Raw genomic sequence first — 15,000 nt, 5'->3', positions numbered from 1 at the left:
TTTCCTCCTTCCTCTTGCTTTTCTTGTCCCCCATAATCCCTTCGTCAGCCTCAAATATCGTCTGATCTCCCTAATCTGATTCTCATGTACCGTGTCCTCATTTACCCGTTGCAGTGGCCCTTTAGTAGCTAGGGTCAAAGACCCTTTTGTTTATTTACCCTGGCAACACTTGTTTTTCTTCCTTGTACCCAACACACTAATCTTGTTTCTGTGAAGATCTTTGCAGGGACACTTTCATTTCCTTGACCTTAATCTTTTACTGGACTCTTTTTCTTTCTTTCTTTTCCTCATTTGTGTTAGTTTGCTCTTTGAATTTTTTTTTTATCTTTTATTATGAAATATCATATTTACAATCTTACAGTTTATAACATATACATCATAGTATATTTACATAAATATTTTTTTTTATTTTACATAGTGTATCTACAATTGAAATATTTACCATTTATATGAATATGTTTTTAAATCAAAATATATCTAGTCGTGAACACCTTTTAAGAGAAGTTTTAAATTCAATTTTATTTAAATTAAACATATTCTTATAGGGATGCTTTCATCTCCTTGACCTTAATATTCCCTTTCTCCTTTTGTTGTTGGTTTTAATTTGATTTTTTTTCTCTTCTATCAAACATTCAAAGCTCACCAGGAAGGTAATACAGTGATAGATCTTTCTAAAGTGAAAATGAAAAAGGGAAACTATTTCTTTCGCTTCAAAGTTGAAGCATAGAATGGAGTAAACCAAAAGCACTGACTTAGGAAAGTCTTATTTTCTTAAAATCTTGACAACATCACACCAAGTAAACAAATGACAGAACTAGGTACAAAAACAAGGTCATTGTTGATATAAAGAAATGTTTGTTTACATAACTGTTCACTACCCACTGACAAAAATGGAGCACAGAAACTGATTTATAAAGAGAAATCTCTAATACGGAAGTTGCTGATTTATTTTGAATAGCAAAGGGACTTAAAGGGAGGAGACAAGTAAATAATAGGACAAAGAGTTTTTTAGCGATACGCCTCCATTTTTCGAGTTCGATGTCCTCCAGCTAAACTTTATGTAGGATGGACGGAATCCTTATGTGTGAGGATGGTAAAGGGCCAATGGGCGTGGGCTACGATATATATAATAGCTAGTTATTTATTATTTATTTTTAGTATTGAAATTAAGTTTGATAATATTACCTTCATAAGAACTTTTTTTTCGTTTACAATTTCCTTAGATCCTTTTAACAAGAGGCATTACTTTCATTTTACAAAAGGAAGCGTACAGGAACAGTATTATTATTATTATTATTACTATCCAAGCTACAACCCTAGTTGGAAAAGCAAGATGCTATAAGCCCAAGGGCCCCAATAGGGAAAAATAGCCCAGTGAGGAAAGGAAATAAATAAATGAAGAGAACAAATTAACAATAAAAAAAGGCAAGAAATAAGACTAAACATATTGTAAGATGAGTGATAGGATGAACTGAGTCTGTATTTCTGTTGGTGGGGTGATGATTGGGTAGAGAAAAATTTAATTCTCCTTACAGATGTTTTTTTATATTTAATCATGAAGAAATACCATTACTTTGTCATTGGTTTACAGCACACTAACACTACTTTAGCTTCTAACGTAACTGACATGAAGATATAGTCTAGTAGGAAGATAGGGTTCCCATGCACCCCCATGATACAAGTTTTTAACTTGCATTTTTGCAATCCCTGGGGTGTCTGGGAACAGAATCCCCTTTGTTCCCATTCAAAAAAATGCCCCATGTGGGTCGTTTAGCCGTCTATTTGTCCGCCATCTTGGATTTCTTGAGATGTAAAAGTTAGGGGTAGGGGAAATATAAAGGACCTTTTCGTAAAGAAATTCAGATGAATTGTTAATAATTAGATTTATTGGAATAGTTGATTTCTCTTTGAATTTGATGGAACTGTAGTTAAAAACTTCCTAAACTCTCTTGTGATGAATTAAAGAAATTAATTATTATAATTTGTGAAAAAGATCCTTTGTGAAGGATGGTATATATGAAAGGACGAAACAAGTTAATAGTTTTTATAAAATTCTTCAGGATTCGATAAGATTTGTGAATTTCGCTCATAAAGCCAGGTGTTGGGACGTGTGAGGCCATTCAACGCACAAGTACATCTAGGGTAAAACCAGACTGGGGTTCGAGTCCCGCTCAAACTGTTTAGTTTCTTTGGTCGTTGCAATCTCACCATCCTTGTGAGCTAAGGATGGGGGGGGAGGTGTTTGAGGGCGCCTATAGGTCTATCTGCTGAGTTATCAGCCGCCATTGCCTGGCCCTCCTCAGTCCTAGCTTAGGTGGAGAGGAGGCTTGGGCGCTGATCATATGTATATATGGTCAGTCTCTAGCGCGTTGTCCTGCTTGATAGGGCGTTTTTACTGTTCCTTGCCTCTGTCATTCACGAGTGACCTTTGAATATAGGAAGTGAGAATAGAGGTAAAGTAGAAAACACGAAGTATTTTTTATCAAAATTCTCTCTCTCTCTCTCTCTCTCTCTCTCTCTCTCTCTCTCTCTCTCTCTCTCTCTCTCTGTGTCCATATGCTGTATGGTTTATTCAGAAAGATTGCTTTGAGGCCGGTCGATGATTTAAGAGAGCGACTGCAGAGTGACGTCGTTAACGGAATGACAGGCTCTGTTTACATTCCACTAACGCAATGGACATTCACTGCTGTTTCTCAGGAGTAGATTCAGGGCTTGTTTTGACTGAAGAGATTTGCTTTGATTCAATTTCTTCTTCTTCTTCTTCTTCTTCTTCTTCTTCTTCTTCTTCTTGCATTTAGACCTCATGTTGATTGTCATAGTCCGTGAAATTCTTAGCTTTCATATTGATTTTGTTCTTTCTTTGTCTTGAGTGTACACTCGGACACGCTATTCTATCTCGTTTCTCTTCCTTTTGTTTTGTTAAAGTTTTCATAGATTATATTTAATCTATTTAAATGTCATTGTTCTTAAAATGTATTATTTTTCCTTGTCTCCTTTCCTCACTGGGCTATTTTCATATTGATTTTGTTCTTTCTTTTTTCTTGAGTGTACACTCGGGCACACTATTCTATCTCGTTTCTCTTCCTTTCGTTTTGTTAAAGTTTTTCATAGATTATATTTAATCTATTTAAATGTTATTTTTCTTAAAATGTATTATTTTTCCTTGTCTCTTTTCCTCACTGGGCTATTTTCCCTGTTGGAGCCCCTGGACTTATAGCATCTTGCTTTTCCAACTAGGGCTGTAGCTTAGCAAATAATAATAATAATAATAATAATAATAATAATAATAATAATAATAATAATAATAATAATAATAATACACCTATTAGTCTGGTCTATTCTTTCCACATTCTCATCTGTCATACACCTGGCAAAACTGAGATCATTAAACAATTCTTCTTCGCCAAAAGGGTTAACCACTGTAATGTAATTGTTCAGTGGCTACTTTCCTCCTGGTAAGGGTAGAAGAGACTCTTTAGCTATGGTAAGCAGCTCTTCTAAGAGAAGGACCCTTCAAAATCAAACCATTGTTCTCTTGTCTTGGGTAGTGTCATAGCCTCAGTACCATGGTCTTCCACTGTCATTTATGGTTTATATATGAAAGATATATTTTAATGTTGTTACTGTTCTTAAAATATTTAATTTTAATTGTCCATTACTTTCCTTGTAGTTTATTTATTTTTCTTCCTCACTGGGTTATTTTTCCATGTTGGAGTCCTTGGGCTTATAGCATCCTGCCTTCCCAACTAGGGCTGTAGTTTAGCTAGTAATAATAATAATAATAATAATGATATCGGATGATTATTTTTTCATAGAGTGACCCCCTTATATTCAAGAATATCTGGTAAATTGTGTCTCTTATCTGATTTCTCAACGAAAGCCCATATCGTCTATTTCTGCGTTGTTAGGGCTGTTTATTTTTTTTTTTTTTCATTCTACAAATAACTTCATAAACATAACATCATGTCAACAATAGCTTGAATTCCAAAGTCTTACCCCCAAGACAAATTTGACAGTCAAACTCAGAGTTCGATAAGATTTTTATGCTTGTGTAGGAAATTCTGGTGGTTTATATTCTTCCCATGATGTAGCCTCCTTACCTAAATACAACATTGCCTTATATATGTGTTAGAATAAATACATTGGTTAAAAAACAAATTTCCCCCATTTTTCTTATAGCCTTGTTTTGTTTATGTGTCGCAGAAGTGTTGAGGTCACCCTAAATATTTCGTTCCATTTTGCGCAGAACAGATTGAGTAGGTCACACTGCAAAGGAGAGCTTTATCTCGTGCCACATGTACAGGATTTTAAGCTCTTCTGCACTCTGCCTTATGAAAATAGCAATCATGTGAAAGGGCAAAATTTTATTTCCCTCCTACTCGCACGAATGGTATTGTAATAATTTTCTCTTCGTCTTTTTCTTCTTCTGATTATCAAAACTACAAAGGACTTGATTGCCAATGTCCTCTCGTTCTTCCTCTTCTTTTTTTTTCAAGTCGTAATCTTACTTGTGTAAACACTAAGCCATTTAATCAAACTTGTTGCGCTTTACTTGATGGCCTCGAGCTTACAAATCGTAATAAATAGTGGCGAATTGATATGCCACATCGTAGCTTGGACGAGTGGCGAGCTCAAAGTCAAGTCAACAAAGCCAATACATACTATAGGTCTCAGACTTTTTCGTACGTTGTATCGAATTTATTAAGATCAACTTGAAAAACAGATACGAGAATCACAACACAACTAAGAGACACTGGCTGTGATTTCAAAATGCTGTAATTCTATTTGAATTAGGGGATTTACAACCGGTGTGATATGGAGTTTAGTTATATAAGATGTGAATAGCAATTAGTAAAACAAATGGTTTATGAATTCCGTAATGAATTTGGGACTTGAAGACATTGTTTTCGTAATATAGTCAATAAATCTCTTGACTACGCTGAACATGAAGAACATAAAATATTTACACTGGGAAATTACCATTTGAAAAGATACAAATTGTCGTATTCTTTAGTTGTTTTAATGTTATTTCTTATAGATGGAAATGGAAAGGACACATTTCATTTCAACAGTTGGACAACGAGGTACAAAAATTTTATATAATGATACAAAAAACATTGTTTTAATTCCCATGGGTAATGACATCGGTGATTTCAGAAAACTTTCAATCAATCAATCAATCAAGAATGACGTTAGTGGGCTTTTTTTATTCATATTTATAGCAATTTTAATTAACGTATTAAACAGGGTCTTGGAAAAACGCTAATCGACATAATTGAAACTTATTTAGTCTATTAAACAATGAATAGATACTATATGGAAAGCTCTTTACGAACTAGTTTGGCATACTGACAACTTGCCAAATAAAACTAGACAAATATTATGGTACAGCCATTTTTTTATGTGACAACTTTTATAAAATAAATTAGTCTGAATATAAGCAATTTGCTTTTTATAACCATTATTTCATTAATATTAGTTATTTTAGCTGCGTCGTTAATTAAACCGTTTCAAAGAATTATGATGAACTTTTATTTTCTTTTGAAATGCTAAATTGATCAATAAGGAAAATCAAATGCAAGATTCTTAGTTTAAGGAAAAAAATACTTTGCAATACCCATGTAATTTCAGTAGCTTAGAACTGCGTTTGAGACGTCTGGCGCCCTTTGCAAGTGCTAAGGGATAATTCACTACTTAAAGCAAATCCTCAAAGATGTCTGTGCCTTGGTCTGTACGTTCTGAGAACGTCTGTTATTCGGAGATTTTGGAAGTCAGACGCTTTAAGTCATAACGAAGGGTCACATGAAAGAGCGACTAGCAGCCAATAAAAGAAACGTGGAAAAAAACTTATTTCTTGGGAGTCTTATTTTAAGAGGAATCAAGTCTCCCTGTAATGCGTTTGAATGAGTTAGTTTAATGGCGCAAACCAAATCCTTCGACAGTGAAAGTAAACGAAAGTAAACTCTGGGATATATCACTGTAGTCACATATAACTTAGGAAGCTACCAACGAAGGAACTTCCATCAGCACGACATGGCCTAAGCCCAAAAAACGAAAGTAAACTCATTGTATAAGAATAAAGAAAAGAATAATCTAATATCCACGAAGGGGAATAAATGAATAATCCAAAGCCAAAGCAAAAGAAGAAGAAAATGAAACGTGAGAATCAGGATTATGGAATTGTTGAAAGATCTGTTGCATCCGAGCAGTGACACCCAGCTAAAAGATGGAGGAGCCAAATGGCCATTGGTGACACTGAAAAAATCCTTTGCTTCAGGATGTTGACAGTGTAAACACGAGGCTAACATTCCAAGGTGCCCCTTGGTGATACATATCTCCAATAGCAGTCACGGTTGCTTGAAGGAGCTGTCCGCCGTGTCTAACATATCCTTTTTAAGTATTCCGGTCTCCTTGTTTCCATAGGGTTTTTTAAGCAGCTGACATATCCAAGGGAGATAGGTTACTTAAGCCTTACGCAATGGGCTTCTGCTTTAGGAGTTCGGATAAAGGTTGTATTTAGTTTTGCTCAATGATTGTTTGGTTAACAACATTCATTTTTTATTGATGACGTAATAGGTGAGTAGTAGGTTGGCCGTGGCACCATCCACCCGTTTGAGTTATTAGGTCCTTTGACTAGCCAGATAAGATAGTACTACATCGAAATCCTCTTTGGTCACGGATAATTTTTCTGTTGCTACATATTCACCGAATAGCCTGACCTATTCTTTACAAATTCTCCTCCTGCCTCATACACCTGACAACATTGAGATAACCGAAAAAAAAAATCACTACTGCTCTGTAGGTGTTCAGTGGCTATATCCCTCTTCGTAAAAATAAAATAGACTTTAGCTATTGTAAGTAGTTCTTTCAGAAGGACACTTCAAAATTAAACAATTGTTTTCTAGTCTTGGGTAGTGCCATAGCCTCTGTACTGTGGTCTTCCACTGTCTTCGGTTAGATTTCTCATGCTTGAGGGTACACTCGGTCATAGTACTCTGTCTGTTTTCTTATTTCCTTTCCTCACTGGGATATTTTGCCCCTGTTGGAGCCCTTGGGCTTATAGCATCCTGCTTTTCCAAGTAGGGCTGTAGCTTAGCTAATAATAATAATAATAATAATAATAATAATAATAATAATAATAATAATAATAATAATAGTAATAATAACAATAATGATGATGATAATAGTAATGATAATTATAAACAGAACTGCAAATTGATTTTAATATGTGACATACTTCATGTCATTTAAAAAATGGCTTATAGTCATTTTTCATAGTGATTTAAATTATAAAATGAAAATATAAACATTTGTAAGAAGTTTGAACTTCTGAAATTCCAACTAGCCAACTACATATTTGGGGAGATCGTTTCATAACGTGGTCACAGCTGGAACATAACTTTAAAAAAAAATCTATGGTGTATTGAACCACCTCACTTAAGAAAAGACTGAATTAAGGGCAAGTGTTGTGTCATGCAATGAGCGATATAGTCTAAGAAGAATTGAATTTAAGACATGATCTGGAATATGAAAAAGTTCGTAGATCGGGTGAAATTAACTAATCGAACAACATTGCCAGATATTTGTACTTAGATTCGAAGACCAAATTCAGGAACATCATTGCAAACCTGGGAAGTAGAAGAATAAAATCCTTTCCACGGGGTTAATAGGTTACCCAGAACGTTTTCCCGAAAGAGAATTTTCAATCAAGAATGACACAGAATTTAAGATGTCCCATAATGAGCTTGCTAACCATTATACCACATCCCATAACTTCCGACACTCATTAATTTGAGCTAATTCTCGGTTAATAAGTATTACAATCACAACTCCATAATCAGGTGGGATTGATGAGAATTGAGTAGAATTGTATGTATGAGCAATACCTTTGTTTTCAATACCAAACCACATAGTATAGTATTGTAGATAGTAGAGATCTTAAAATACTACTTTTATGAATCCCAAATATTACATTTTTGTAATTATGTTATTTAATGTTCCCCCAAATATAAGAGAGAATTAGTTTTTGGATCTATTCCCCCATAAGTATCAAGGTTATTCATGAAATATTATATTACTACTCATATATATATATATATATATATATATATATATATAGCTTCTTGGTTTTCAGAAACTTAGGAATAGCTTTAATTAGTTTAGTATTGTCATATGTAAGATATTCTGAATAACTTAATAGATTCAAATATTACACAAAATTAGATATTCTTTAATAACTTAGTAGATTCAAATGTTACGTAAGAGGGTCCATTTTCCAAAGTTACAACATTTATTAGTTTTTTTTAATGTTTTACAAATGACATGACCTGCAACACATAACGAATGTCATTTTTTTTATTCAAAGTGCCTTATATGTGTCCTGTAAATATTTGTTTATATAACAGAACCATTTTTTTATCCTAATTAACTTAATAACTTATCACTTTTGATTATTGCACAAGAGTCCCTTTTCTCAAGTCACAACATTTTCATATTTTGTTAATGTATGACAAATTACAAGACCTGTAACATAACGAAATGTCATATTTTTCTTGAAGTAACATTTCTGTATCCTGAAAATGCGTATCTGATGAGTAAAGCACCATTTTTTATCCTAATTAACTTATGTTTCCAGTATCGGGAACGCCATCTGGATGTATCCGTAGACTGGGAGACGACTGTACTACACCTTCTGGAGAAACTGGGGTGTCCCACCGACGAGGAGACTGGGTCCGTCCAGGCCCAGGCAAATGAGGTCTATACCTACAGACGAGGTATTATCGCTGTTGTGGTTCGTTTTATTAACATTTTAATCTATAAACTATAAATCAGATTGTCAGAGTTTTTCCTACTGATGTTCTGTAACTTTTTATACCCAAAAAAACCTGATGTTTTTTATATATAATCCTGGATGGTTTTAATTACTTAAATGAACTCTAATTGCACTGCATAAACTTTAATCTAAAAATCTCTTAACTGTAAAGTACCTAAATATATTATTGCATTATTCCTTTAAAGATATTAAATGTTAAAAGTAAATGGGAGTAAATTCAAAGTGAAATATTCACGGATCAAAGAGTGATTGACCCAGAAAGAAACCAACGTTAACATAAATCATTGCCCTCTGCTGTAAGAAAATTCTTGCACCTAACTTGGTACGTAAGCTTAAGAATGTTGATGACTATTTCAAATCGCAAGAAGGAAATTTGTAGCTTATTTTTTTTTTGGGGGGGGGTTAATATTATTGTTCTGAAACATTCTTTGATCCACAAGAATTTACCCAACCTAACAGTCTTTACTTTTATAACTAGATTTTAAGGTAGAGAAAATTCTTCATCATAAGTGTTTTATCAATAAATATTAGTTTAGGAGTCACTCGTGATGGTATTCAGATGGACGGCTCTTCATACACTTGATACATTTTCTTCTTTCTTGCAATCCTCTGCAGATACAACCCTTAGAGTGAATTTTAGCTTTTAAAGGTTTTTGTCAGTGTTATGTGTACATTTAACAAGGACTGGTTGGCGTGCCTAACTTGAATTAGTTCCACTAACCAGGTTATAAGGTTGATGCGATCGTTAATAAGTTTTCTACAAGATAATTAGGTCCGATAACCCGGTTTCTTGTCAGTGGTAATGGCGATATTAAGGTTAATTTACATTACATTTAAAATTCATAAATCAATTTAGATTTTCCTTCGTGTTTGGCTCTAGAGAATTTCTAGTTGTTTTAAAGAATCTTTCAGGTGGTAGGCTAAATTTAATGCATCCACAATAACACCATGGCATCAGCCTCCATAACAAAATGTGAATAGCACTGAATTTGTCCTTAAAAAGGTTTTTTTCTTAACAAGCTCCTGGAACACGAAGGCCCTTCTCACGTCAAAGTAAGTGGATGAAGATGACCCAATCTAAGACTCAGTACTTCCTTACAGACAACTTAATTTGGCACTCAATGACTTCGGAACTTTTTTTTGACAATAGATTATCCATCACCAGTTTGGGAGATAATTAGTTTTCGGAGTCCAGTTGTACAATTAATAATTGCGCAATTAGTCTCATTGGAAATTCTTCTCTTTAGTGTCATTATAATATTAAGTTTTAGAATGACTCTCAGAATAGATACTTTTAGCATGACATTATGATTTGAATTTTCTTTGGTTATTATCCAGTCCTATATCGAATGTTATAGCTTCCAAAATTCACTTGAAAATTTAATGGAAACCTTGTTAGCATTTTTTAGAGTCAAACTTTAGAGGAAACTTTTTTCCTTTTTTCCTATGCATCTTTAATCTTTCATTCAATCTTCATCTTGCATGTGTTGACGATGATTGGCCAGATTTTACTCAGATACATGACTATGTTACCAAAGATTTCAGTGTCGAGTGTAATGTTTTCTTGAAGGCAATGACTGCATCTTACATACAACACTTTCCTTGTATTTTACCTTCATAACACACTACAGTTTAGGTCTCTCATTATGAAGTATGTCCCAATTTTCCACGAGTTTTTTTTTTTTTTTTTTTTTTTTTTTTTTTTTTTTTTTTTTTTTTTTTTTTTTTTTCCTCGTAGTTTTGAGTTATGCATCTGGCCCCTCATGACGTGCAGTGGCACAGTTATTCTTGCTTAGGTAAGCCACGAATGCCCTCTGTGGCTACCATCACTACCACAGCCACTCTGAGGTTGCATCTCTAGTTATAAGATGTAGGGACATCCATATCCGTTACATAGCCATACTACCAACGTACATCTAGTATATGTGTAACGTCTTAGATAAACATACAGTAACATAATACAGTAGTGTTAGAGCTGAGGAACTACACCAAAATGTAGCTATACAGTAGACGGGGGACAGACAGGCGTTCCTCAGGGTGGTGATGGATAGTGACTGAATCTTCCTTGAGGTGAGACTGGCTGTGACTGAGCCTTCCTCTCTCTCCCTCTCTCCTCAAATCGCCACCCAAAAGCTGTGAGGTGTCAGAACCTACAGTACGGGGAACCTTGCCCCACTTTCACGCAGCCCATCACCCTTCGTGACCGAGGTAAGGCCCAGGCACCAAAGTCTCTCTCTCTCTTCTGCCCCTGCTTCACCTAAGGAAGGCCCAAGTGACAGGCTGTCTCCATACCAGTAATGGCTGTACTTGCTAAGTCCACAGTACTTATTTCCACCTCTTGTATTACTCTTTTGCATTTGTGGTATCATTCAGTCTGGCATGTGATATACTGTATATTTTGCCCTTCAGAGTTTCTCTAGCTATAAGTGGCTGGTATCTATGCTATGTTGGACTTTTAATGCAAATGCAAACTGCCGGGTGACATTAGACTTTCATTATTACAAATGTCATTTAAAATTACTGCATTTTACTATAATGATGATATTGTACTTCAAATTTCAGAACAGTAAGTTCTGTTTCATGTAATTTTTACCATTAACTTTTGATAGTTTATAACTAAACAAAAATTTCTTTCTAATATTGTAGAAGCATGAATTGATTCATGTGTGAAACTTTATAGAGTTCTTGTAAATTTCCAAAGAGATCTGTTTTCCAGCATGTTACCAAACAAAAATAGTATGGAAAGCAGTTACTTGGATATTGACTTGTGTAATCTGTCGTATCTTCAGATAACCCACTTGAATAGTGCTGAGATGTGGAACTTTTTTATCCACTATCTCAACACAAATTAGCTGATGAAATTAATGAAATATCATGTTAGAAATATGGTACGCCTGTATATTATTCTTGTAATTGATATTTGTATCACAGTATGATTTAAAAGCTTAGACATTCTAAGCATGCAGAAACTAACCTTTTTACCATTTCATGTAATGGACAATAACTGCATTTAATATCTCAACCAATTGATAACCTCTAAACGAGATTTTGTGTCGGTCGTACACCCATGTTTCACGAGCTTTTGAGTGGGGAACTGAAACGGAAACAAGGTATCCATGGAATGACCCACGAAAAGTTGAATTGTATCTACAAGACGAGCATCGTTACACCAAATTTCTTAGTTTGAAATAATGTCCATTTGCTTTGCTTATCGGCTGTGATTATGTCCGTGAATCTTGTATGCTTAGTATAGTATATAATCATTGCTCCAATATTATTTGGTTTTCCGGAATATTACATTTTTGAACATTCGTAGTTTCATATATGATAGTATCAATTATACATCATTGCATTCCAAGTATTTTATATGTGTGCTAATCCTTTATGTGTCGCGTGAGAGATGGTCAGTTCAGTGCACTTAACCCTTTTACCCCCAATGGACATACCGTACGTCCTTGCAAAAAACTGTTATTTACATTTTTTGCATATTTTTTATAACTTTATGAGAAACTTCAGGCATTTTCCAAAAGAATGAGACCAACCTGACCTCTCTAAGACAAATATTAAGGCTGTTAGAGCAATTTGAAAAAAAAATATATATATAGCAAAATGTGCTTGAAAGTTCCACATAGCTTGGGGGTAAAATTAATAAAAGCACCACGCCCATTAAAAGTTTTATATCATGGAACTTGTTCTATGAAGGGTAAGTTTATGCCTGTTTGGTGTACTGAGTTCGGCAATCGTTCGAGAATATAGGGTAAACACACAGAGAAACCTGAAGAAATGTTACTGGAACCATTTTTTCTTAATTTAGTTTGCCTTTTAGTTATTTATAAAATGTACAGTACTATCTTCTGAATAGATGTCATATCGTTTCGTTTCTTATCAGAAATTAGACATGTGGAACACCTCCCTCGTATAAACAATATTGGTTTTATTTCCAAGTCCCCTGTTCACAACATTATTAATAACACGAAGGAATTCTTGAATATTTCAAAGCGTGTTATAAACATTTTCGTCCATGATTTGAAAATATTTGTGCCTTTGGAATCACATCATTGTAAGGATGTGTTCATTTATTAGTTTTAGATATATTTGACTTTTTAGAGGGTTTATTTTACCTTCACAAAAAATACAGTTTTTTGCTGTAAAGGAAGAAATTAAGGTTTTCAAATGATAATGATTACCCTAGAGTTTTGTAATGTTTGTGCATGACGTTAAGTCCTTGCTTTGGTATTTAGCAGCATGGATATTTCTGTAAAGAAAGTGCATTTTAATTATTTCTCGGAAAGATAAATTAATGGGGAGGGCTATTCTGAAGAAACTGAACTGGGATTCGAGTACAGAAATGTATAGCGTGAGATGCCCTCCCAATTTGGGGTTTCGTGCAATAGGGAATAGATAGAGAGCGAAATATTTTTGTTTTGGTACTAAGGACCAAAGGCCTTATCGTCATTAGACTAGACTATAATCATATTAATATGATACATAAAAAAGAAACTTGCTAAAATGAATAGAAAGCGAAAGATTCGTGTACTTAGTACAAGGGACAAAAGGCCTTATCGTAAAGGAAATATTTAGGTGTGTGATTCATATCAATAGTGACGTCATCTGTAAATCCTCTTATAAGCTCAACATGCAAAGATGTTATCACAAGATAACACAACTAAACCTTTGGTAATCAAAAGTAATACGAACTGCTGCAATTTAAAAATTTTTGCTCTGATCCTCTTGTCTTTATACATTGCTGTATGTAACTAAGTTATTACAGGATTTAGAAGGATTTGGTCCTCAATTAGCACCCGGGTACCCCGCAATAAGGAAGACTATGGTTGCCGTTTCGTATTCAGCTGTTATGGAATTCTTTTGTTTAAGTAATAGGAAGGAGTGGATAGTTTAAAAGAGTTCGGTTACGTTTAGTAAATTTTATTGTTTCTACTTACATTCATATGCATTGTTCAAACCCGAGGGTGAATATAACTAGGTTTTCATGCTTTATTCAAATGCATTTGACCAATAACCAGTGGAATTCACTCATTGTGCTCGAGTAAAGACTGAAGAGAATTATACAATATTAAGGGAGAATTTTGTGGAGAAAAGAACTAAAGTCAATTCTTTTTAGTGAGGCAGATTTGCACCGACTCGCAGGGGTGCCCTTTTAGCTCGGAAAAATTTTCCTGCTCGCTGATTGGTTGGACAAGATCATTCTAGCCAATCAGATAGCAGGAAACTTTTCCGAGCTAAAAGGGCACCACTGCGAGTCAGTGTAAATGCGCCTCATTAAAAAAATTGAGTTTAGTATGCTATGACACAACACCAGGATAGTCTGACCAAGGTGGAAGAAGAACATTAATGCAGCCCTGTGAGAACAAAAGCAAAGAAAGTCTGAAAGTAAGAAGCTTTTACCGAACAGGCTAATGTAGGAGATATTGTTTTCTGTATAAAGAATATGGAAGATTGCCACCAAGATTCACATTACGTATAGCAACGACCATACCAAAGAAAAGGTTTCGGTCAAGGTTCGAGTGAATAGGTGTATGAACGGTATTGTGACATGGCACTATGGACCAGGAGGAAAAATGTAATGTGAAAGTACACTTACAGTACATGACGGTTTGAAAACCCATGGAGTGGAATTACAATATGTGAGAGCAAGAAAGGCATACAAAATAAATGTGTATGAATAATTTACGATAGAATAGGAATCTAAAAGCGAGGTGACAATTGACAAGTTAGTGTAAGTGTTCAGGAAAGCGTATATGAAATGGTGATTACGTCGTGTAATGTAGAATGTCAAAGAAATTTATTATTTAATTACATTGCAAGATCTAAATCTCCGATTTGCTCTCTTGAATAAGTTACTGGTAATAATGACCGTTTGTCAATTGCATCTATACCCATTTAACTATATTACTTTACTATTTAGAAACAAATATACAAAAATTCCCATTTTTTTTTTTTTTTTTTTTTTTTTTTTTGTACGACGAATGTGCCTTTGCCTGCCTTTTTGTAATGGTCAAAGTGATTAGTTGCATGTCAAAGCATATTTGATGACCAAAAGCAGTAGTCCTTTTTTTTTTTGGTATATTGTTTATCGATAGCTATCCTGAAAATCCTTAAGCATCTTTGATACCAAATATCCTTCCTGAAACAAATCCTTTTGAACG

At 34.4% G+C, this 15,000-nt stretch overlaps 1 protein-coding gene across 5 annotated transcripts in view; it reads left to right on the top strand.

Moving 5' to 3' along the window:
* Nucleotides 1-15,000, top strand: part of Tsp (Thrombospondin) — a 166,260-nt gene that overhangs the window by 114,439 nt on the left and 36,821 nt on the right. For 2 of the 5 annotated variants that reach the window (XM_068350754.1, XM_068350753.1), the window contains exons 4-5: nucleotides 8,636-8,774; nucleotides 10,967-11,041. In XM_068350754.1, coding sequence (XP_068206855.1) covers nucleotides 8,636-8,774; nucleotides 10,967-11,041 — 214 coding nt within the window. Of the gene's footprint in view, nucleotides 1-8,635; nucleotides 8,775-9,853; nucleotides 9,887-10,966; nucleotides 11,042-15,000 lie in introns of all 5 variants that reach the window. The other 3 variants (XM_068350758.1, XM_068350757.1, XM_068350755.1) reach the window with 2 other exon arrangements.

Source organism: Palaemon carinicauda, chromosome 27 (genome assembly GCF_036898095.1).
Source record: "Palaemon carinicauda isolate YSFRI2023 chromosome 27, ASM3689809v2, whole genome shotgun sequence".
NCBI lineage: Eukaryota > Metazoa > Arthropoda > Malacostraca > Decapoda > Palaemonidae > Palaemon > Palaemon carinicauda.
This window is presented reverse-complemented; position numbering and strand designations above follow the sequence as displayed.